Source organism: Chelon labrosus (assembly GCF_963514085.1).
Source record: "Chelon labrosus genome assembly, chromosome: 19".
NCBI classification, from domain to species: Eukaryota; Metazoa; Chordata; class Actinopteri; order Mugiliformes; family Mugilidae; genus Chelon; species Chelon labrosus.
Genome location: NC_140352.1, coordinates 4,253,398 through 4,279,954, shown reverse-complemented (window position 1 = coordinate 4,279,954; position 26,557 = coordinate 4,253,398). Strand labels below are relative to the sequence as shown.

Here is a 26,557-nt window from a genome sequence, read left to right as displayed (position 1 = left end):
AGCTCATTAGTAGCACAGCAGCACTCATGTCAATAATGGGACCAAAAAACTGGGTAAAACAACTGTCTGTCAACTGGAAACCCAACGCTCATTAAAACATACTATTCATGTCATGTGCAGATGCGCCAGAATAATACCTGCAATCCTGTCAGTAGTTTAGGAAACACAGTTTTACAGGTTGTAATGTAACACAGGTGGACACATGTAATGCGGACTACTAGATGGGTCAGGAAGATCTGAACTGAAGGGACATTTAGAGTTCAATGATTCATTAAAATCACAATAAATCTACGTGTTGCTTACATATACGTTTATAATTACGTATATGTAGAAGCGTACACACTAACAGACATTCACCTCTAGCTATGGCCCTTGTCAGCTAAATGCCAGCCAGATAAATCTCGAGGACGAAGAGTTCAATGGAATATTAATATACTGATAAATTGAGCAGAAAGTCAAGTGTTACACCGAGCTCTCCCATCAGCGATGACTTCGTATCTGTTTTACCTTGATTCAGTTTGCCCTCAGTTCAGGGAAATTTGAACGAGGCTCTTTTCTAACATTAAAAATATCAATGGCATACGTTTTCCCATTAACTGCTGCTATTAAATAAAATATGTTTAGAAGTGAGAGAAGAGAAACCATCGATCCTCTAAAACTGCATCTATAATCTATATTGTTGACCTAAATCCATATGCTGAGAACAGACAGCTCATGTGCTACATACTGTGAGCTGCAGATATGTATAGCCTGTATAAAAAAAGGCAGCACCTCAGCACCAGGAATAGCATTTAATAGTACTCCACTGTTAGATGGGATAGTGTAGCAGGGATTTCTTTGAAGCCTTCTCCGTGTCCTGCAGCTAAATGTCTAATAACTTCCAAATCTTACTGCCCAGAAAATCTGGACTATTCCTCTGCTAGCATTAGCATTAGCCTTAGCCATCTTAGCTTTACTAATCCACTAGTCTGTACAACCACTCATGATTCATTTCATGATTATATGTCTGAGTAAAATGCTGATAATCTCAACCCCCTTAATGCTGGTAACCTTTCATTGAACCTTTGCGTTTCCTACAATAAGTTACCCAGGTGTTAACTTTCTAAACTAAACTAGATGCCAACAGTTTGTCTTGCAGCTTTTTTTCTAATCACACATCTGGTGTTACCACTCGACCCCGGGCATTTCGCGCACAACTTCAAATATCATAATCACAAGTTCCAGATTTCAATCTGAAGGCAGCAAATCTCCAGGTATTCTAGCAGCTTTGCGAGGCTGCACATGCTTGGAGACACACTACTGTGCTTTTAATTGTTCGCCATTTTTAGATTCTTATCCGTCACGCAGTATCACCAGGGAGTAGTCTGATTAGTCCCAAATTCATTGTGCAGCATGACAAGGCCCTACAGACACACAGCTGGTGTCATAAAAACTATCTCCGGGGACGAGAAGGAGTCCTGCAACAGATGGCATGATATCAATTCATCAAGTCAGTCAGGGATTACACGAAGTGACAAAAACAAGTGAGAAAACCTGCGGCAACGTCTCCAAGATCTTTGCCCGCCCGACGAGTGCACTGGAATACGGTGGTTTGGTGACTACACTCGTATGTGGACTCTATAAAGTCATTATTTTTCATCTTCTTCCTGTCTGCTGTGTTTGATTGTACTCATTCCATCTCAAACAGTATAAGAGCCCCAACTGTTAAAGATGTTTCGATCTGGATGAAAGTGCTGAACAAGCATTGACATTTCTTAAGCCGTGGAGCTAATGTGGCTAAAAATGAAAAAAAAAATAAAAAAGACTCTCCACTGACACTATCACTATGGATCTTTCTACCATTTGAAATTTACAACAGACTCAGGTGAGCAGCTGCAGACATATTATGATTATATTCTATAATTCTGAATTCAAGGAATGAAAACAACGAGAATGGGTATAAAATGCATTGAAATAAATGTAAAGACAGCAGTAAATAGAATATAAAAGGTAAAACTGATGAGTTATGACATGCTACATACAGCAATCAGCCACAACATTATGACCACTGACAGGAGACGTCAATAGCATCGACCATCTTGTGACAATTCAGTGTTCTCCGGGTAAACTTTTGGACCTGGCATTCATTGGTGTGGATGTTACTTAGACATGTAGCACCCACCTAGACCAGACCAGGCACCCCCACCCCATAGCAATGACACTCCTTGATGGCAGCAGGATGCAGCCTGACACAGACGCACACACAAAAACACCTTAGGAACAACTAAAAAAAAAAACATGAAGGACAGCACAAGGTGTTGACCTGTCCTCCAAATTCACTAGATCCCAAACTGATCAAGTATCTGTGGGATGATCCACAGAGGCCCCTCCCCTCAAAGGCCCCCCCACTAACAACATTCTGTTGATCAGACACCACAGGACAACCTCAGAAGGCCCATGTCCATTCTCTGATGAGTCACCACAAGGGAGACCTGCAGGATATTAGGAAGGTGGTCATAATGATACGCCTGATCGGTGTACTATCCAGGATAAGCCCCATATGAAAAAATAATAAAACACTATTTGATGTTAATTCCTAACTGAGCTGACTAAATTATGAGACTGAGATAAAAGACAGAGACAAGACAAAGAACAAGACAAAGAGACGGAGCAGAGAGGTAGGAGGAGACACAAAGAGTCTTTCTTTACCTTCTGTGTCTTGGCCCAGGCTGGTTGATAGCAGCAGCAGCAGCAGGTAAAGGACTCCTGTTCCCATTACACTCTGCCATTTGACCCGGCCCCATGACAGTGGCTCCATTAAGCGCATTCTAACGATCTTCACCACCATGCTTCACCAAGCATCCAGCTGTGCAGAGATAGAGAGATAGAGAGAGAGAGAGAGAGAGAGAGGTGGAGACGGGGACACATGAGTGCAATTTAGTCACAATCATTAGTGTGCAACATACAAATCAACAGACCTGTCAGCCCTGTGCACTAATTTAAAGGTACATCCTTTTTTCCCTTCTCGGTTGGGTCACCTTTGGTGGACATTAGCTTCAAAGTCTAGGGAGTAAACACAGACATTAGGGATACGGTTATCAGAACCTAGCACCGACTTACAGCACACAGTTTGGTGTAGCTGTGCACTGCTTTAGCCGCCTTTACAGAAATATGCTTTGAATGAAAACATATTATCCATATTGACAGCGCGCTCCGGCCGTGAGATGCCTTCACAATCTAACGCTTGCAAGGCATTTAATATTAATTTCGTGGCATCCCCTCACAGCGGCTAGGCTACTTTCTAAAATCTTTCATCAACTTTTGCACTTGCGCATCAAAGTACATGATTGTTTCGCCAGCACGAATGAAAATATAGCAACCTGTGGATGACGATAGAGAAGGAAATACTGAGTGCAGCGTGAAACGCCAGCGGTGCCAGCAACATCTCTGATCTCGCGGTGGAGAATTTTCCACAGCAGAGAGAGAAGCTGATGGGAGAGTGAGAGGATTTCTGCGTGTGCGTCGCTCATGATAAGATTAATTACATGTTACGGGGAGAACGCGGAGCGAAGGGGATACTAGAGGGTGTCTTTGAAGTTATAAGAAATATTTGTGTACTATCGGAGTCTCTAAGCACATGTCTTTGATTGCTTTGTAGTAATTCAGCTCAAAATCAGCTTGTATTAGGATTAGTAGGCAGCAGTCTGTAGTCACCATTCAAAAGGAGAAGAGCGACCACAAGAGATGCTATTAGCTGGGAGGCTAGGGAACCATGCAAAGCTACAAACCAGAGCAGGCCTCTCCTGAATCATGCTAATGAGTTGGTCTACAGTTAACAAAGAAATGTTGTATTATACACTGCACTTATTTATTTATTTATTTATTGTTTTTGTTTTCTACTCTCTCTGTCCTATGGGACCACTTCTCGTAGTGATTGTCATGGCAACTGTCATAATGATGTCACATCCTGTCTCCGTAGTGTCAAATAACTAAACTGAACCTTTTCAGAAAAATGGACACTTGGACATGCATCAGCACTATATTAACTTCCTAAAATGACAGCAATTGTTTTAGTTTGGCCCAAGTCCCGCCCACTAACATGGAGGGGGTGGAGCTTATCACCTGTACTGCAGGCAGACACCAGGGGGAGCTCCACATGCTTTGGCTTCACTTTTGAGGAGCTGTCATGACATCCATCTTTATATACAGTCTATGCAAACAGCCAGACACCGACAAATGGCTGCCCAAGAAACATTATGTAGCACAGGTGTCCAATAACTTTTGAAACCTTGCAACTTAAGCTTTTCATAAACAATTTCATATACCTCATTATTATGAACTCAGGGCTAAACAGTACTTAATTTCACTTCATGCATTTGATGCATAAAGTAAGAAAAAGTACTAATAGTATAATGAGGTACCCTGCTTGTTCATGCAGTTTTTCAAAATGTAATATTTGTGAAGCCTACAGTATGAAAACAGATCCCTAAACTGTGTTCCAGTCTTCATTAGCTCATTTATTTCCATGGTGATGCTAAGTATAGTCTGACTGCCGGGTTAGCTTGTTCAGCGAGGACAACGTTAACTGCCTCCCCTCACGCACAATCTGCCGCCTGCTTAATTAGGACTGATTTATGAGGGTCCCATGGCAGAGGTTACTGTGACAGAGTCAGATTACTATTGCCCTGCCCACTGAATGGAGATGGCTGATAATGGAAATGTAATTGTGATATTGTACCAAACCCCCGAGGTGAAATCCAACAGTCGCGGAGGCTTGAACCAGAGAGCTGCGTTTAACACATTAAACTTTGGTGTTCCCGGCGAAGTCTATAATCTTGTGCAAGGGCATGTGGTTCTGGAATAGGGGAAAGTCTGCAGAAGAACTTGACAATGCTGCTGACAGTGGACGGTTGCTCCATCCCAGCAGAGAAGCAGATGGTATTTTTTGTGACTTTTTATGAACCTGCAGAGATACGTGATGTTTATGAAATTAAATCTCGGAGTCACTAACGTAACAGTAGCCCTGTTGATGAGTATTATAAATTATTCTGGCGGTATTTTTTTAATAAGCCTGAGCTCCCCAGGCGATTAATCTCTGTGTGGAAACCTCGGTGGATGTATTATGATATTGGCAAGAAACTGATGGACACATCAGACTGTGCTTGCACCACAGGCATTTCTGCTGTATAAGATTATATTAGAAGCAGTCTGTCCAACTTTACCAAACTCTGTGTATATACACCGATATAGCCACAACATTATGACCACTGTCAGGAGAAGTAAATAACATTGACCATCTTGTGACAATTCAGTGTTCTGCTGGGAAGCTTTTGGACCTGGCATTCATTGGTGTGGATGTTACTTAGACATGTAGCACCCACCTAGACCAGACCAGGCACCCCCACCCCATAGCAATGACACTCCTTGATGGCAGCAGTCATCCCCAGCAGGATGCAACCACAAAAATGCTTTAGGAACAACTAAAAAAAAACATGAGCACTGTATCTGTGGGATGATCCACAGAGGCCCCTCCCCTCAAAGCCCCCCCAACTTACAACATCCTATTGCCAGACACCACAGGACACCCTCAGAAGGCCCATGTCCATTCTCTGATGAGTCACAATATTGGGAAGGTGGTCATAATGTTATGCCTGATCAGTGGATATATATATATATATATATATATATATATATATATATATATATATATATATATATACATATATATATACAGTATTTATATATATTTATTTCATTCTGTAAAATGATGTGATACTTTGAAGGATACAACAAACGGGGCCTTGAACTGTAGAGCAGCTGAAATCTTGTGTCAACTTCACAACATGCTGTTAAAAGAAGCGGTGATGCAACTCAGTGGTAAACACATCTATGTCTCAAGTCTTCTGAAGTGAGCACATATAGTTCAACAAACAAGAGACTGTCACAGTTTCAGCACAATATTTTCTGTATCTTTGCACCATTTTAAATTAAATATAACCTTTAAATCGTCTGCAAATCACAGCATTATGTTTCCTTTAACAGTTTACACAGGTTATAGTGTCAGAAGCTGTTTGCATTTGTTTTGTGTGTGACAGGGACATAAAGTTGCAGAAAATGCTGCGCATATCAAGGGGCTGCTGCACACTGATGTTGCAACCTACTGCAAACATCCTGAGCATCGAAATGCAAGCTGTGCCATATTCCAGCACGGTGTGTGAAATCAAATATAGAAGTTCTAATTGCAGCGGTAATTTGGCTTTGAAGCCTGGCAGATGCAAGAAAAATAGTTTCAGTCATGGCTGAAAAAGGTAAAAAAAAAATAGAACCTGTGAGTGCGCTTTCACGGTCACGGCCATGCTCCGTGTAAAATACATTCCCGCTCCGAGAAAGGCTGTTTAATTGCCACACCGTGACACCTTGCTTGGAAACCCGGCGACCCAAACCGTGAAACTCTCTCAACACTTTTCATGACCTCAATTTAACAAAACAGAGGCAGCAAATACAAAATAGATTTAATTTGAGTCAATAGCCAGACATCAAATGAACGATAACTATAAGCTAATGGAGTCTGATTTATTTTTGACAGCCGTAAATAAGAAAAGTTGTAAATGAGTGAACTATGAGACACTTGTTCTCACATTATCGCGTCTCCAAATTATAAAGAGATGATACAATGATTTAAAAGGACACTTTGTTGACCCTCTGAGCCTGGAATATGATAGATAACTGAGTTCCCTGATTAAACGTAGACCAATCACAGCTGAGGATATGGAGATGAGGAGAAGCAGATGAGTTAGATCAGATTTATTGCCCTGGAGAAGGTTGAGCGGCTGAAAACACTCACATGCATTTCATTTACAAAGTCGTCGTAATGACGATGAAGTTAAGATTCCCTGGAATATTGAATGCAGTCAGGCTTCTACTTTTGAGAGCATGGAAAATGTGTTTGCAGTCTGTTTTGCTGCCGGTGTTAGCTAACTCTGGGGCTTTTAAACTTCTTACGCAAAAAACTTGACTTATAAGTTTGATTTTGAGGAATATTTGGTGTTTTTACTCGTCCATATGTTGCCGCCTAGACCTGGAGACTATAGCAAACAGACTCTTAATAGCAACTAAGCTCTTCTCAAAGTCAAAGTCAAAGTCAGCTTTATTGTCAATTCTGACATGTGCAACACATTCACAGGATGGAAGTTACTTTCCTCAAAGGCCTACGGTGCAGCAACTTAAACATAAAATTCAATGGAAGATGAGAACACTTCATGCTAATGCTTTAATGTAGGCTACTGTAAACACTACACATGCCTTGACGTGTATGTCAGTGATCAACATTGAGCAGTGTTGATGCCTAGTACGGTGGCTCTGGCTGTCGCCATCTTAGCTGTGACTGACCATGCCTTACAACCAAATTCAAAACTAGGAGGAAGATGAGTGCAGCTGAAGTGGGAAGGTGATTTTTTTTTAAAGTTGACTGTCGTGATAAAAGTCGAGTTTTAGATGGGATAGTGTAGCAGCTAAAGGTCTAATAACTTTGATGTGCAGCCTCCTTCTCTCTGTTACCACAGGACGTTTGGTGAAGTTGTTAACTGACTGCTGTCCAGAGGATTTGGACCTTTCCTCTGCTAGCGTTAGCGTTAGCCTTTTCAGATGCATTGCAGTAGTACTTTAGTTGTATTTCAGGGCCGATGCTATAAAAACAGGATGTGACATCAGTGATGATTGACAGTTGCCATTGACAACCGGTCCCCTGAAGCGTAAAAGTAGGAAAAAATAAAAAATAAATTAAAAATGTGCAGTGTATAATCCAAGATTTCTTTGTAACTGATGGAGGTTAACGAGACTCCACTATCGGACAGTACTGCGCCGCTTATATCTCTGGGATACTAGCACCAGTTCGGCCAATGGGAGGAAGTGGAGACGTGTCGTCCATTTTTTTTTACAGCCTATGGGTTTAACACGCTGCTGGTCTCAATACATTCTGTTGTTCTTGTTTATTCAAAAGGGAACATGTCTAAACTGCGCCACACATGGCTTATTTTATACGTGCACCCTTGTCACGAGCTGTCAGAGATGTCCTAGTTGATGCAATAAAAGATTCAACAGTAACAGACAGCTGCAGGAAATTAAAGCAACACACTCAAAACAAACCTAACAGTCAAAGAAGTAGTTCACAGGTTATCTAAAGTGTGATGAAAATCACACATCAGTTAAGAGTTTACGATTCTGTATCTGGGAGAATTAGACATCTGAGAAGGAATGCATTATTCAACGCTGGCCAGCAGCAGAAAAGCATCGAAAAATTTCATGTTTACTGGTACACGGCTCTCGATTTCCTTTCGAACTGGTCCCGCTGTACGACTGCATGGCTGCCTCATGTTTAATTCTCTGGTAGAGTTGACAGTGGCAGACAATAGTGGGCCAATGCTGTAAGCATCAGTAACCGGGATGAAGTGAATTGGAGCTGAAGGCGCTTCTCCTCTGGCAGAACTTCAAAAAGTTTTATTCCTCCAGAGAGGAGCGGAAATACACCCGTCAGAGATGGAGAGAGGGAGGAAGAGAGAGGAAGAGGAAGAGGGGAGGAGAAAAGGCTTTCACAAAGGAAATGATGGGGAGAATAAAAGAAACACGGAAATGTAGGGGGAACGGAGAAAGAGGGAGAACGAGAGGAGAAAAGAACGTGAGGTCGAGAAGAGTGACATTAACGATGACGTTAGGAAAGACTGAGACTTTGTCCTAGACAGGCGAAGAAAAAATAAAAGAAGAAGAAGAAGTGCAATGAATGAGTTTGTGACCTGCACTTTAAAGGCCACTGACTTTATTGAACATCAACAACCTCTCAGTGATGTATACAGATCTGGCAGAGCCGGTATGAGAATAAGACAGAAAGGTCGACGGGGGAGAAACAAACAAAAGCAAAGTGAGAGAAAGAGACTGAAAAGAAGGAGGAAAACAAACGAATGGAAAGCTTTGGGAATTTTATAGGAATCCCAGATGAAAATAACCAGTTCAGCTGCATTTAGAGTGAGTTGGTTGGAAATGTACAAGTAGTCTCATCGTCTGGTTGTTGGAGAAACTGTGGCCGATCTTCACCACATATGTTAGACATGCACGTTAATCATTTCTGTCTGGAGCAGTATTCATTCAGAATGTGAATTAATCATATTAGGCACAAATGTGGCTTTTAACTGTATAGAACTTTATACTGGGTTTCTAAATTTTAAAATAAGTATTGATTTAAAAGGAAAATGTTGGCTCAAACCAGACACTCCCTCTGTGGATGATTGGTACAAAATAATCCAATAAATTTTCATAATGGAAAAAAAAAATAAAAATCACTGTCTCCGTGAAGCTGCAGGAAACTAAATTTGAAGAAATTTGGAGGAAGTGGGAGAAATATATTTATCTTAGACGCCTTTCTTTTGTAGTTTGTACATTTTTTATATATATTATTTCTATGTCGACGTCACTAAGTGTTCTGGCTCATGTTGGAAAATGTTGAAAATTAAGAATTACACAAAAAAAAGAAAAGCTTTGGAGACTCATGCATTGTGTGCTACCGCTGTATAGCTGTCCCCCTCCTCCCCCATCTCCTTGTGAGTGTCTCTGGTCTGGAGTTGTGTGGTTCTGACCTGTGGAGCTCTATACTACATCAACCTGCCCAGTCTCCACAGCATCCTACAGTTATCTACTCCTACCTGAATGCATGATTCTCATTATAGCAGCTAAATCACCTATTTTACAACTACTATTCAATCTATCAGTTAACAAGCTATATGTTTTACTTGTATCACGATTAGATTCTACATGTATGCTTTACTCAGATGTATGTTTATCTCCTCCCTCTCTTTTTCTGTCTCTACCTGGCCGGCCTCAAGCAGATGGATTAATACATTTATTTGTCATTTTATTTATGTGTTTTATTTTATTTTATTTTACTAGATTTGTATTTTATTTTACTACCTTTTGCCTTACTTTATTTTTTAATTTTTTAATTTTTATTTTAAGTTTATGTTACTACCTTTTTACTTTATACTTTATTTTTTAATTGTTACATTTTAATTTTTAGTTTATTTTACTACCTTTTTACTTTATACTTAATTTTTTAATTATTTCATTTTAATTTTAATTTTAATTTTATTTTACTACCTTTTTACTTTATACTTTATTTTTTAATTATTTAATTTTTATTTTTATTTTTTCACTATCTTCACCTATTTTTTTTTTTATTAGTGGTTCTCAAGAGTATTTATTTATTTATTTATTGTTATGTGAATCTGAGCTACTGTGACCAAGCAATTCCCTTTGTGGATGAATAAAGTCTACGTCTAACTGTATGTTTTTCCTTGCCACCATCGCCTTGCTCTGAGGGTCTCAGTCTGGGGTTTGCAAAGCGTCTTAAGAAGTGTTATTGGTGCCATGTAAATAAAATCAAATTGAATTGAAACAAAACGAGACACTGACAAGGAATATGTGTGTGTGATAAAAAAAAAAATAGTGAAATGAAGACGCAAAGTGGCAACTTAACCAGAAAAACACTGAGTGAGACGCTTGTGATCAGTTTCCTGCCATCGCCTGTGACTGATACCACCTCGTTACTGTAACTCCAACCGGCTGCAGGCGCCGGAAAAGACGAGAAATATAAATATTTCCCTTGTACTGTCACAGCCGACATCTGTCTGTTTCTCATCTGTCAGTCCGTCGCCGTGCCCGCTCGCGTTTTATGCTTTAGCGTCGTGCTTTGTATCCTTTACGGCTCCCCTGCTGCCAGAACAAGACTAGAAACGTCTTCTTTCACTTCCCTCTCAGACAGACGGCTGACAACTTTATGCAGAGCAACGTGCTGCGCGAGGTTGTCTTGATCAAGTGTGATCTGCCGGGACAAAGAGCGATTGAACTCGGGACGGCCTGTATTGGAGACATGCAGTCAGAGAGGCCAAACACATGCATGGCACGACTCGCTTATTTCACAATTCCCTCAGAAAACACTCTTGCAAAGAAGTAAATGATGCAAAAACAATTAATGCATGAATCCAGCCTGAAAAATTTTGCAACATGCGGATTAAGAACTAAATCCAGCCCACTTGGCAGTTTCAACGAGCATGAACTCGTACACACAAGCATTTGTGTCGACCAAGCCGTCCAATAAGCTAATGGCGGAGCACTTTGCTCATCGCACTCTGCCAATCTCGCTGAGTGTCACGGAGACAGTCTGCACCTGCGAGTGTGAAGAGGCGGCATCTAAATCACCGTCGCCCCGACTGCACACAAGCGCCGAGCAGAAAAACACACACAGAGATGGGATGTGAGCATACATTATAGAAGGCTTGTCAAGCCCGAGGTCTTAACTCCTGGTATTTTTTTTATTTTTTTATTTTTTTTGATTTGTCAGTTGAAAAATGGGGGAACACAAAGCAAATCTGATTCTGCAGCAGAAACTGAAACTTCGGAACAAAACAAAGAGGAAAGGAACGGATAAAATGAGCCCACCAGGACTCACCATCACAGAGCTTGTTAGAATAGCTGCTTTCAGGAGCTACTGCTCACAAACGGCCTTCTACAATGAGTGTATTAGTTTGTTTTTTCCTCATGAACCCTTCATCCTCAGTCTTTAACTTTGTCTTACCCCCTGCGTCTCGTATTCTACCCACCTTTTTGACTGTTCAGATCTCGCATTAAGGTCCAATCTGGACAATCTGATGGCAAGTGACCAGCTTTAGCTACGTGTGTTCACACCTGGTAAACCCCGACATCATCTGGGGCCCAGTAGAATAATTTAACAGCTGCTGTCACTAATGTATCTGTACTGTTGTTTCAGAACCAAGAACAGCGCTGTTCTGTGTGGGTGCGTCATGACTGTAGCTTCACATGTTAAGATATTATTCACTGATCTCCACCCTGACGTTAGATAGACCTGCACAAAACTCACTCCAACCCTGGAAGTCTCCATTATGCAACATAATCTCCAGTAATAAAGGTAAATAAAGACACAGAAGACTGTTGAGGAAATACTCTTAACCTCGCACAGCTCCTCATACAGAAACATCAATAATTAACCTCACCCTGATTCATTATTCAGTGACAGAATCACACTTGTGTACTCATATTAAATGCTTTCATTTGTTAATTTTAGTTTAGATTTATTTATTATTTAGTTAGTTAACAGCTACAAGGACAGAATATTTTAAAAGGCTCTCATGAACAGACATCACTTACGCTGTTTTTTCTTTTTTAGACGATCATTTATAATAGAGGAGTGTTTTTTTATTCTGAATGAATGATACAATGCGTCCTGTGACTCAGGTCGCTACCAAAGAATGAGGTCAAATGAGGACACATGCGACCCAGAGATCGGCTCTCTCAAATGCGATCTATTCGGTCCAATTCAATTTTATTTGTATAGCGTCAATGACAATACAATTTGTCTCAAGATGCTTTACAAAATCCAGTCTGAAACCTGGCCTGAACCCCCAGAGCAAGCACTAAGGCGACGGTGGCAAACCGTGAAAAACTCCCTTTCAACAGGAAGAAACCTTGAGCAGAACCTTAAGCTCACATGGAGGAACTCATCTGACAAAGGCCAGCTGGGTAGAGACAGAGGATGGGGTGGTGGAGGGGGGATTAGATAAGAAATTAGAGGACAAAAGCTCGGTGTCAGAGAAATGAAATTAGAGGATATGAGCTCGGTGCTAGAGAGAAAAGAGTAGAGGACATGTGCTCGGTGCATCGTCCACCAGCAGCCTAGGTCTATTGGGGAGACACACAGTGGTTAACATGCTTTACAGTAGTAGCACAGAATGGCATGACTAGTAGTAGAGAAGAAATCAAAGAAGAAATTAGAGGACAGGAGCTCGGTGCCAGAGAAATGAAATTAGAGGATAGGAACTCGGTGCCAGAGAGAAGAGAGTAGAAGATATGTGCTTGGTGCATCGTCCCCCTGCAGCCTAGGTCTACTGGGGAGACACACAGTGGTTAACATGCTATACAACAGTAGCACAGAACATGACTAGTAGTAGAGAAGAAATCAAAGAAGAAATTAGAGGACAGGAGCTTGGTGCCACAGAAATGCAATTAGAGGATAGGAGCTTAGTGCCAGGGAGAAGAGAGTATAAGACATGTGCTTGGTGCATCGTCCCCCAGCAGCCTAGGCCTATTGCAGCATAACTAAGGGATGGTTCAGTCCAGCTCTAACTATAAACTTGATCAAAAGGGACATGTTTAAGCCTAACCTTAAAAGTAGAGAGGGTGCCTGCCTCCTGAACCCAAACTGGGAGCTGGTTCCACAGGAGAGGAGCCTGATAGCTGAAGGCTCTGCCTCCCATTCTACTTTTTGAAATTCTAGGAACCACAAGCAAGCATGTACTTTGAAATCGAAGTGATCTGTTGGGATGATCTGGTACAATGAGGTCTTTGAGTGCATCCTAGGGGTGTTCTCACCTGTCTTTAACACTGGTCACTTGCGATCGGTTTGTCCAGATCGGATCTTAACGCGAGATCTGAACAGGGCCTTTGATTTCACTTGTGTTTTGTTATCCTTTGCCCTCTTTGGGTACTTGGTCCGGGTCCTCTACCCGCCTCACTGTCAGGTCATCTTAAATTTGGCTTATGTTTGGTCCTTAAGATTTGAGTTTTGGACTATTTATTAATGGTACATCTTTAGTCTCCTGAACTGCTTCTCTGCATTTGGGTCGAAGAAGAAAATATAAGAATACATTCTGTCTTAGTTGTCTTTACACCATCCATGTACCTACTCCCTTGCTATTCACCACTCACTTCTCAGATTGTCTTCATACTAAAGCCTTGGAGCCGTTTCATGTGTTTGTTTGTTTTTATCCTAGTTTATTTTTGCTTCATGCTTCTAGTGTTGAACCCTTCATGTGCGAACTTTTGACTGCTCCTTGTGGTGTACTGATTGCCTGCACTACATCGGATTGTGTTTGTCTATCTGCATCCTGTGTCCAATTCCTTGAGACTTTCACACAATCAAAGCGAAAAGAGGCAACGGTCGGAGCGGCAGTGACATGTCTTAATGCCACATCTGAGCATCCTGTCTATCGTTAAGGGAAAAGAAATCCCACTTATCGGACGACGATATCTCGTTATTAAGTTGTTGTTTTTTTTCCCGCCGCACAGCGAGGTCATTCGTTTGCACTCAAGTTGTAATTTAAATATTTTCAACAGCCCTTGAAAGCAGCATTATACAGCTAGAATACAAAGTGGCGACATTAATCTGCCACACACTCACGTCCGCAAAACTGACACTTGTCGCCGTTATGCCACCTCAAGTGCTGCCAAATAAATGAAGCAATTTCTGGGATTTGTGCGCATCTGCCTCAGAGGGCTTTTTCTTTTCCAAATGAAATCACTCTTGTTATTGCCGAGCACACTGGAGGTACAATAAAACTAAATTTGGGCCCAGGAACACACGCATCGATTAGCCGTGCCGCTCCAGGAGCAAAGGGAAGGCGACGTGGGATAGATTTTACAAAGAGGAAGCGAGGGAAAGAGGAGAATAAAAATTCAAAACAGAGACGGAAGTATGGAAAATACTAAATTAAAAGATATATTGTTGGTGGAGATGAGAAGGAGAGCATAAATACTGCAAGGTGTTACGTATTTTCCATTCTAATTCATTATACAATAACGCATTGGGGTGTAAATCCACTGTATGAGTTTGTTTTATTCACTTTTTTTTTTTTTTTTTTTTTTTAAACTGCCGTAGCAATATTGCTTCGTTTAATAGTCGTCGGGCTCATAAATGATTTGCATTCAAAGCAAGAGCGGAAAAAACAAGAGAGATTTAAATGAACAGAAACGAGGCAGGAAGAAGCCGGGTCAGCCGAGGACGATTTAGCAGCATTTCTAATGTGTTCGTTCCACACAGAAATCACAGAGAATTGGAGTCTTAGCCGCCAAGTATTCTCTGACAGATCCTCCCAAGGTCTGGTGTTATTTGAGGCCTTTTTAATCACAAGAATCACTCTTGGCTCGTTTTTCTTACTGTTAGGGAAGAGGCTGAAGATCGGGCTGCTGCTGTACGATACAGCAGAATTCAAGGTTTATCAAGATCAAGATTGGTATCTTCTAGAAATCCTTCAGAGAGCTTGTGAATGACAAATGAAGACGGGGTTCTTTATCCAATCGTGTCTTTTTAAGAAGTAGCCAAGAAGGCACAGCAAACTATCTTTATTTAGCCATCGTGGTGGTGAATTAAGGGCTAATTTATGGTTTTGGACACACATTAAAATCACGGAAAGAGTTGGTTGGTCGCATTAGACAAAGAAAAAGACTATTTTAGTATTTCAGAAGCCCATACTACCGTGACATGTCAGTCCTGCATCTGAAAAGGCTAATGCTAACACTAGCAGAGGAACGGTCCAAATCCTCTGGACAGCAGTCAGTTAACAACTTCACCAAACGTCAGAGAGAAGGAGGCTGCACATCAACTATTTGATAAAGTTATTAGACCTTTAGCCGCTACACTATCCCATCTAACAACATCCTGTGGAGTACTATTAAATGCTACTGATGGTGCTGAGGTGCTGCCTGTTTTTATACAGGCTATACATATCTGCAGCTCACAGTATGTAGCACGTGAGCTTTTATTAGTGACGTCATCAGAAACTAGTCGTTTAAAGACAGCCGACTCTAAAAAATCCGAACTCGTGCAACCCCTAGTAGCTGCTCATATTTAGCATAGCTCTACTTTACAGCCTGCAGCTGTGCAGCAGTGTCTGTGTGGAAGCTTACGAGAATTAACTAGATCAAATGCCCAAGGAAACTGCATTGCCAACACAAAGACAAGGAAATCATGAACTGGCCTTACGGGCAGTAAGGATGACTAGATCTTTGTCTCCAGGAATATATATTTAAAATACTAATGGAAGTAGCGTAAGCCATTGTGATGGTCCACTATTCTTGGTAGAGAGCCCATAGCATCTGAAGTGTCATGCCGTAGCAGGATGATTCCGGGAAACAGAGCTTACAGCCAACGTCAGGTTTGAAATAGTCGTGAATGAAAACATTTTAAAGCTGCTATTGGAAATATTTCACATTTTTAAAAGTAAAAAATAATGTGTATATATCTATATATATATATATATATATATATATATAAAACAGATCGTGCACAGTATAGGCTACATGAATGGATATGCACATAGTGAAAAGCAAAAAAACAATTGCCATTGACTCTGCAATACTCTTTTCAGTTCTCTCCAAAAAACAAAGCTAAAACAAAAGAAACTCGTCCAAGTTGACTTTGTTTTTTGGAGATACCATCACACGGATGACCGAGAATCTTTACAGACATTGTTCACCTCTCTGTTTTCATTTCACATCCCACAACTGTGATCTTTTGATTCAGTCGTACAGCTCTCATCAACTTCTTTTCCACGATTTTTCAGAGGAAAAAGCTTCAATCCTTTGAGTGTACGCCAACGAATAGTGACCAGCTGATTATCTTGGAGAAGCATTTAGCTCGTAGGTGTCTGAGGAGCTGGCAGACCCCAGATCAGCACTAAATGAATATTAGGCTTACAAGGAAAAAAACATATCGAAATTGGCAACAGGTCCCAATTACAAACTTTGATGTTATTTCATACTGAAGACATGTCTTTGACACGGAAGGCCTGGGTTTTCTTCTGTTTCATGCCAGCATCGATCTTTTAAAAAATGCAACACTGGAGGAAAAAGCCCACATACAGTACACTGGCAGGCACCAAAGATAAGGATGGGAAACACATACACTTCTTTACTTTAGGATCAATAAATCAATGCTTCAGTGTGTTTTGCCTTCTTTTTTTATCTTAAAAATAACAAAGGCAGCTGTCTTTTTTTCTTTAATGTTAACTGCAACTTCATTAGACTGTAGATTGCAATTTTCAGACAATCAATAGAGAAAAAAAAAACTATTTAAAGTGGAGCTTTGCAGAACTGTTCAACCCGAGGTTTGATGCAGAGAATAGCATGGGAAGGTAATGCTTGTGTACGGCAAGTTGTAGATCTTCTGTCATTTTTCTTTTAAAAATTATGGTCAAAGAGGTTTTTATTGTCATTTCAACCATTTACACCGATCAGGCATAACATTATGACCACCTTCCTAATATTGTGCAGGTCTCTCTTGTGGTGACGCATCAGAGAATGGACATGGGCCTTCTGAGGGTGTCCTGTGGTGTCTGGTAACAGGATGTTGTTAGTGGGGGGGCCTTTGAGGGGAGGGGCCTCTGTGGATCATCCCACAGATACTTGATCAGTTTGGGATCTAGTGAATTTAGAGGCCAGGTCAACACCTTGTGCTGTTCTTCATGTTTTTTTTTTTAGTTGTTCCTAAAGTGTTTTTGTGTGTGTGTCTGTGTCAGGCTGCATCCTGCTGGGGATGGCTGCTGCCATCAAGGAGTGTCATTGCTATGGGGGTGGGGGTGCCTGGTCTGGTCTAGGTGGGTGCTACATGTCTAAGTAACATCCACACCAATGAATGCCAGGTCCAGAAGTTTCCCAGCAGAACACTGAATTGTCACAAGATGGTCGATGTTTCCCACTTCTCCTGTCAGTGGTCATAATGTTGTGGCTGATTAGTGTACGTATAGAACTGCTGCTAGTTTGCTGCAATGACCCACTGGGCTCCTCAGCTGTCTTCTCTCATACGTCCATGTTGTTATTGTCATGTGATCACTGACTAGTTTCTACAACACCTCGTGTGCATAGGTGCAAAGATGTGTGCAAAGGGCTGAATGTAGGTTGTGATTTCATTGGGAAGACATTCACTAGGAACGCTTTCCACAGAGCGCATATTCCACTTCACTCATTTTCAAGTTAATGGACCAGGAGAGCCCAGCTAAACCTCCACCATCTATTTCCTGTCCTCCATTAAGCCCTGATGACTTGCTTCCTGTTCCCTTCCTGAGCGGACCTCTCCGTCGTCAGGTGACGCCACATTAGCGAGACAAGTCGACGCGCCGCACCACGAGGAGTCGGCACGCATGTGTGGACGAGGCCCGGCGCGTTGGTGTGTTTCGATTCATACGGCGAGGGAGTGAATAATGGGGCATACCCCGCGGTTAACATGGTGTAAGTAGGTGTTAACTATGACAGATTGTGCTGTCACTGGTGACCATGGCTGATCAGTTAGATCGCCCTCACCTCTCCGCTCCTCAATTATTTCACAGTCGCATAACCGCACGGAAGGCAATAAATCTCACATCTCATTTCTTACGCTTGATTTCACCTCTAATGTCATGGCTGCTCCGATTTCGATTACTTTTTTTTTTCTTTTCGGTGGGTGGGGTGGGGGAGGGGGCATCAGCTAACAATGAGTGAGCTTGTGTCTGTCAATGTTCTGTCTAACAAGAGTCTCCAACGTGCAAGAAATATGTTCCAAAATCCAACATTTACAAACGTTCCATCTATATCTGTATTTGCATGTGTTGTTTTTCTATTAAATGTCTTGCTAGAGAGAAATGCAGGTGTAGATATTTCTGTCATTTTGTGTTATTTCCAAATAAAAATGAATAAACTGTGCTTGACCATGGATTTTTAATATATTCTTGTAAAACAGATCTCAGGGGATCATTTGCTCTGATGAGATTCAAGTCTGAAACTTCAAACTTGCATTCAGTTTAGGCTTCTGCGTCATTTTGCAGACTCTAAGAGCTGTGATTGGTCCTTTTGGTAGTAGCGTGTTTCTGCTCTAGTTTTCCGGCTGTTTCTCCATTGCCGCACTTTTTTAATTGATTGTTATGGCTCAATAAAGATGGAACACATGGAGGAAAGGTTAACCGCGGAGGTTCGGAGATACAAACATTTGTAGGACTCGTCTTCGGCGATAATTCAGCGAAAGTTTCAGTCGCCATTGTTGAAAGTGAAGCAGGAAGTAGGAACAAAAATTTAAAAAAGACACAGCTAGTGTTTGGGTGGCGTTTCTACAGAGCTAGCCAGACTGAAGAGAGCACAAGTATAAATGGCTCGCACTGGTGTAGGCTACGTACGTAGGTTACAGCGTCTAGTCCTGCAGTACCTTTAATGAGCCTTCAGTCGACGCCTTCATGGCATGTTCTGGACATATTCAGAAACTTGTTTCTGGTGAAGACTTAGGGACAAAATTGACAGTCTCCAAACAGTTTTTCTAGCTTCAAAATTGGCAGGAAAAAAAAACCCAAAGACTTCCTCCAGCAAGTTGCCCGACCAGGTGCAAGCACTGACGCATTTATGCCGAAGGAAAGGAAAGGAAAGAAAAGGAGAGCACTGTCGCTTATTTATTCTACGTGGAATGGCATCTGTCTCAGGGAAATTGTGACACAAGAGCTAGAATCTGGTAGAAGAGAAAAATTCTTCACTCTGCACAATGTCATTATTGAAGTGGCTACCATTCACCGCAAGGTTAGTTGTGTCCAATTTGGTAAAGGCATGCATTTTTTAAAAAACAAAAAAGGGCACATCTGTAACACATTCTTGAGATAAGGAATCCGAGGCTGCCACTGCTGGCTCTCACTAGCACTCTCCACACAGAAAATTGTCACTTATATAAAATAAAAAACTGCCACCCTAGAGAACTAATTCCTACACTCACCATGCAGGCATGACATACTGCCCTGGAACAGGCATCAAGGCTTGCACGAAGCTCTCACCTGCCAACGCCGCTTAAAAGTTGTCACCTGAGTCTTTCTCCAAGCTGCTGATCCGAGGATCTGCAGAGCACTGATCTCCACGCACGGGGGCTTCAGCACAAAGCTCCCCTTCAAAGACTCATTGTTCAGTTTAAAGATAAAGGAACGCTTAATTAAATAAATGAATGAACGCATGTAATTATCATACGACAAAACGCACCTTAAAAGCAGCCAGAGGCATCGGCGGCTCCGATCTAAGGCCCGAGATGTCGACTAATCTGTCGATAAAAAACCCAAGACATTAAAGAGAAACGTGAGCTCCGGAGTAATACAAGGTCACGGGTGTTATCAGAGACACACTCACCATGTTCAAAACACTTCAAGTCTGACAGCTGTGTTAAATATTAACGACAGCGTGGAGAACTGAGAATGGACAGGGGAGAACACCCCGGTGAACGGGTAAAAATAATTGGTGGTAAAGTTTTTTTTGCTGCAGGAAGGGAGCAGGAAAAACACAGGAGACAGAAAAACAAAGATGCAGCAAGAAGACCCCCCCAAAAAAGGGAAAGGAGGTGATATGATGAATAGGTGACATAAGCGGTTGCAGATTTTAATTAGCTTCCTCGTCTGAGCATGTTTCTCTAACATGCATGAAATTGTGAGCATGAAAGATGTTTTTAGTGCCATATATATATATAAAAAAAAGAACAGTACCACGTTCTTACCTCACAAACCACTATGAAAACAAAGCCAGCGTTGCCCTAGTTTGACACGAACACAGCTGACAAAACAGTTCAGAGAGCAGTGCTCTGATCCCACTAAAACATTACTGCTTGTCTAGGATTTCGCTCGAGTCGTGAGGCAACGTCTGCGCGAGTCCCAGCGGTAGCCGCTCATTACATTACATACTTATGTAAAGATAATTAAAATCCTAAGTCAAAGAGCCGTCTATGAGCGGGGATGTAAGACAACTTTAGCGCTGAACGCCAAAATTAAACGTCGCATCATCTAGAGCAGGGGTGTCAAACGTAAGGGCAAAAAAAAAGGGTTGAATCTGCAAAGACAATAAATGCAATTTTTAAATAAAAACAACTGTGATTCCACCTATGTCCACTAGGGGTTGCACTGTTTTAATCAGAGTTGTGGATATATCTCGATACTGAGACCCAGAACTCATCATTTACAGGTTGTTATGTCATTATGTTACCGGTCCGGCCCCCTTGAGATCAAATCGGGCTGCATGTGGCCCCCCGAACCAAAATGAGTTTGACACCCCTGCTCTAGAGCTTCACTGCTAGATGAACCATACAGTATTCACCGCATAGCTTTTTTTCAATAAACTACAGTGAACCTTGCAGTCGCCATTACTGACATCCAAAGTGGACTTAAACACTTCTCCTATAAGGGCGGGATAAGCCCCATAAGAGAACTCTGGGCTTTATCTTTCATCCCTAAAGGTTGTTCACTGGCCCAAGAAAATCCACAGTCTCTATACGTGCATGGAAATCCACATTACTAAGAGACAGTTTCCTCCGCAGTGTCTGTGTCATTACGTGCAGCAGCACTAGGACCGATTCTGGCTTTAACTAAAAATCAGATTCTGTTTCACGTATGTCCTCTAGCACATTTAAATGTATTGCAGAGTTCTGTAAAATGACAAGCACTGAAACATGTTGGTGTTAGTCGATCAGTTTCTGTCTGTATGTGTCTCACCTAAGCCTCAGAATGTCTGCCTGGATTTTAAAAGGTCAGAAAATGTCCCGTGAGTGAGTGCTTTTGCTGTTTTATTTACAATTTACTGCATGTTATAAGAGTGTAGTGAGCTTCCGGGAGAGGTGATAGTGAAATTACCATAATGGCAACATCTAAGCTTTAAGAAACCGTAACGTATTTAAGGTAATCCAAAGTCTGCTGGCACAAACGTCCCACCGGTGACACATTTGGTTTTAAAGGGTTATTTAATTGTGGCAATAAAGGGCTGTTGAGTACGTACCTACGTAACAAGACAACTACTTTACTTTCTATAATGTAGCCGGTAGCTGAAAGCTAAAACTGCAACAACAATATGACTCAAAGGTTTTCTAACAAGAAAGCTGCATGAAATTCAACTTATATTAACATGTGATGCATTGGTTGTGTGCTTTTGTGTTTCTATTTGAATATTCTTTTCAGTCAAACAGTCTACAACCATTAAATTAAGCCCTGTATGTGCAAAACTAATAACCTGTCGACAGAGAATGCGCTGTTAGGAGCCGGGCCACTCGACAGCTGAGCCAACGTTGCACCACAAAGACTGCAACCAACAGACAACTACGTCGGCATGCGACCTGGCTTGTGCACAGCCAATCAGAACAATCGTCCTTTCTAACAGGGATCCAATTGGTGCTAAAGGCGCAAGACAAGCTGCAAAACTAGGGTCACCAACGCCCGGTTATTGGTCGTCTTTTGGCTCAGTTGGTCATGGATCTCCAAAGATCAGAAAACCTGGCAGAAGCTCACGCAACGGTTGGAGGGTTGACTACACAATTGCTGTCCTCACCAATGGGGTAAATGCCCACAACGGACCACGACAACCTCAGGAGAGGGTAAACCTGGGAAACCAATCAGTGTTTTCTGAACTGAAGATGCCTTTTGGACGGGAGGTAAAATGTCTACAAGTCCAGCTGCAAAGTTTTAAATGCTTAGATATCCCATGACCTGCAAGAGACGTGTAATGTTTAAGTTTTTGAGTTTTAGTGTAGCTAACTGTTTTCTAGCCAATGGCCTCATTGGACAAAAGTCTAACCATCGATTTAACTGCTACTGAAACCTCCTTGTTTACCACAAGGGTCCAAATCTGTGACTTTTAAATCCAGCGCGTTGCGGGGCCGGCTACAACTTGTTCAACCTTTCCCCCTCCAAAAAAAAAAGCAGCTGGAAAAGTTGGTAAATCAATGAGTGAAACTATTTTAAAGCCCCCAGCGATCCAGTTTGAACTTTTCTGGAACAGAATTTGGTTGCCGGGGCAATATTTAGCCGGCCAGACTTCTCCGTGAGTGAAAGAAAGACGTGGAGGAGAGAGGAGGGAGAGAGAGAGAGAGAGAGAGAGAGAGAGAGAGAGAGAGAGAGAGAGAGAGAGAGAGAGAGAGAGAGAGAGAGAGATGGTGGAATCAGTTTTGATGCCAAGAGCTGTGCGTTGACCCTGATTAAATGCCTCCCCCTAACTCACTGGGACCACTGATAAGACCAATGCTCTCCGGGCGGTGTGTGAGTCAGGTGTGTTCGGGAGCCGGAACAGACGACGATAAGCCGTGTGTCTGCACATGTGCATGTATGAAAGCGTGCGCGAGAGTCTGAGAGTGTGTGTGTGTGCGTCTCAACACCAATTCTCCTGTGTAAACATGCTGACCTGGCACAACACCAGTAGACACTTTGAAGTTGGCTATAGTCGCTGTAATCTCCTCCCTCCCTTCTCTCTCACACACACACACACTGGGCCAGCGGCAAGACTTAACACAAGCAACCTTCTGTGGCTTAGCGTGTGGCCGCTAACACACAAACACCCACGCACACACCCCCACACACACACACACATTGTTGCCGGTAGTTGCATCCTCTGTCTCCAGCAGAGGAAGATGGAACAAGTGATCTCACACGGGCATGCATTAACGCGCTCATGCTTTCCACAAACGTGCCGCCTGCAATGAGGATTTGTGCTGACGGTTGTGTTTGTGTTTGTTTTGCTGAAAGTGCCCGGCCACCCCCGAGTGCGTCGCGCTGCCGCCACCGCCGCCTCGGAGCATCTTCAGGTCTTCAATCAGACCCGCTAACTTCCTGCCACAGCCGCCCCTGACTCGCCGCACGCATGCACCGTATGTGAGTTCAGTCGGCAAACGATGCTTTGTTCTAAAAAGGTAGCTTGTGTGTGATGGTTGTGATTTTAATGTGGTGTGTTTCTTGCCCAGCAATCAAGAAAGCTAACCCTAACCCTAGTATTGTGTAGTGGTGACTCATCAGAGAATGGACATGGGCCTTCTGAGGTGTCCTGTGGTGTCTGGCAGCAGAATATTGTTAGTGGGGGAGCATTTGAGGGGAGGGGCCTCTGTGGATCATCCCACAGATACTTGATCAGTTTGGGATCTAGTGAATTTGGAGGCCAGGTCAACACCTTGTTCTGTTCTCCATGTTTTTTTGAGTTGTTCCTAAAGCATTTTTGCCACCTAGACACCATAGCAATGGGGCGGAGGTGCCTGATCTGGTCTAGGTGGGGGCTACATGTCTAAGTAACATCCACACCAATGAATGCCAGGTCCAGAAGTTTCCCAGCAGAACAATGAATTGTCACAAGATGTTGATTATGTCTCCTGTCAGTGGTTTTAATGTTGTGGCTGATCGGTGTACATCTCTAAAGTATTTCTTGCTACCTTTTACTTAAAGGTAAAAGAAAAAACATAGCTTATGCCAACAGACAATATTTAAAGGGTGATTTTTTTATTTCCTAAGCATCTCACTTGTGAATTTACCGTCTCCGTCACCACTCTCATTATGTTACTCTCAGCTGCAGCAGGCAGGTGTTTACAGTGACAACCTGCTCAGCACCGAGTGACAGACAAGCACAGTTAGCAGCTAACTAGTGAAAACAGTCGGGCGTTTAATAGATAATTAGTGAGATATTTTCCCACAGGAGGTGGTGGAGACCAAAAGCAGAGCAGAAAAAGGTTTGAACTTGTATTCATTTTAAGGAGACAGCCTGTGTGCTGGGTGATGAAGCACCGTTTGTTTGCCAGCCTAAAGGGTATCCTTACCTAGAAGGTGCTCAAGCCGAGGCACAAAAAAATAAATAAAAAAGCAGCCGTGGAACTTCACTAACTTGATGCAGTTGACGGTTTGTTACACACAACCAGTGAAAAGTTGTCTTTGGAGACAGTTTGGAAAGGGCAGCGCTGTCAAAAGATACTCCTCTAGTGATCTGTCATTGTATATCACGGGCTAAATACAACCAGCAGCGCCGTACTTGCAAGAGAAATAAAAGGCACCCTCAGGGGCAGCGAAAGCACCACCATAACTGCGGTTATTCCTCAGGGGACGCTGATTCCGCAATACCACATAACCATCATACATTGTTTTGATCTCATGCATCTCACAACGGTTGCACGGTAAGAAGCTCCACGACATCCTGCAAACGCTTGACATATTGAGGGTTTTTAATGCTATCGGCTGTTTTCTGCGTTCGCCGGTCACATCGTCTTTACATTTAAAGTAATCTTTACGGCGTTTTGTCATGTTTAAGTGTGGTCTTTGCTGGTGTTTTGACTCAGCTTTGATGCCTGTTGCTGCCGGGATTCATGCAGATGAGCGTGAACGACAATGGCCAAAGGTTAAGTCTGAGAAAAAACTAACAATTTGCAGATGCTTAAATACTCTGGAAGCAGATATAACACTCATAAACTCTTGTCCAACATAGACCGGAGCTGTTTGACATGTAAATACTACCACTTTGTGTTTAATAATAAAACAGTAATGATTTTATCTCATCTTTGAATAGGGAAGTCGTGGACTTGACGCCAGCTAGGCTTCAGCCTTGACTCCCCGCGCCGCTCTGTGCATGTTTACTTTCCTCCTCTCTTATGCTTTACCTTGCACTGAACTATACGTGTACGTATGTATTCACGTATCCTGACATGCACAGAAACTGAAAGCCGCTTCCGTCCGTACAAAGCCACTGTGGAGAAAGGATGCAGCCTTAGGTGGCCGCAACATGCCTGAAAGCCAGCTTCTTCATTAACTCACCGCCCACTGGTTACGTCCCACTTACTCACTCGGAAAAACACTAAACAGACAACTGCTATTGAGCTAACTGTAGTTAAACATGTATGAACGCTGCAAAAATGTCAAATTATGAGGAGCAAGTGTCTGAGCGGCACCACGTTATAATATGTCTGAGGCTCATTGGCTAATTCTTTCTTATTTGGGTCCAGGGCTGAAGAGGTTTAGGAGCCCCTGATCAGACAGAAAGCTACTTAGGGTATTAAACTGGGGCAGGGGCTTTCTCAGTACTTTTACCCCACAGGATTAAAATCGAGTTAATTTAATCTCACCGTGGGACTCAGGCACACTAGTGAAGATCCTCTTGTACGGGGGACCCAGAAGAAACAAGCAAAAACAACTCAGTTTTAGAAGCTGCAGGTCTAGCTGAATTAAAATCTGTTTACCTGTTTTTGCTTTAAATATTTACTCGACTTTTAGCTGTTGTGTTTTCTAATTATGTAAAGTCAGTGTGCACGGTTCGATAAATGTTGCAGTGTCATTCTCAGGCGCTGAAGAGAATCAAATCGTGGCGAAAAAAGGAAAATAAGTTAGGCAGCTTTTACCAATGCGCCTGTTTTTTTGTTTCTCCTGCCTGAGTTGCCAGATATTCAGACTCCAGGCGGCGTTTTTGGCCAGCGGGCAGATAATCTTGTTAGGAACAATTAACTCGGTTGTATTGTTGAATTTATAAACTCAATCCCTCACGCAGCAGCAGCGTTCAGAGCAGCACCTGGCACAACTGACAAACTCCCAACGAAAATGTCAATGAGGATCAACGCTGCGGCGCCGCGCTGACATTTGAGGAAAACAGCCGAAGTCATCCGAAGCTTCACCCGGTGTGAACCGCGTGGATGGAGAATGAAGCAAATAAACCCAACTCTTAATTTCATTTCTGCTTTTACTGCTGCGAAAGAAACAAAACGATTGCAGACGAGAATGACATGCAACGCGCCATTCTGCAAAGCTGGATGGACTTACAAAATGAAAGGTAGCATTCTGTTAGAAGAAATTATCTTTAACCACAAACAGATATTTCTGATTTACATAAAAACAATGATATACACCGATCAGACATAACATTATGACCACCTTCCTAATATCGTGCAGGTCTCCCTTGTGGTGACTTATCAGAGAATGGACATGGGCCTTCTGAGCGTGTCCGGTTGTGTCTGGAAACAGAATGTTGTTAGTGG

At 42.3% G+C, this 26,557-nt stretch overlaps 1 protein-coding gene across 1 annotated transcript in view; it reads right to left on the bottom strand.

Moving 5' to 3' along the window:
• Positions 1-26,557, bottom strand: part of LOC311504369 (protocadherin-15-like) — a 197,009-nt gene that overhangs the window by 164,101 nt on the left and 6,351 nt on the right. The window contains exon 2 of the mRNA XM_084567402.1: positions 2,689-2,845. Within this exon, the coding sequence (XP_084423528.1) occupies positions 2,689-2,827 (139 nt within the window). The 5' untranslated portion in view covers positions 2,828-2,845. The remainder of the gene's footprint in view (positions 1-2,688; positions 2,846-26,557) is intronic.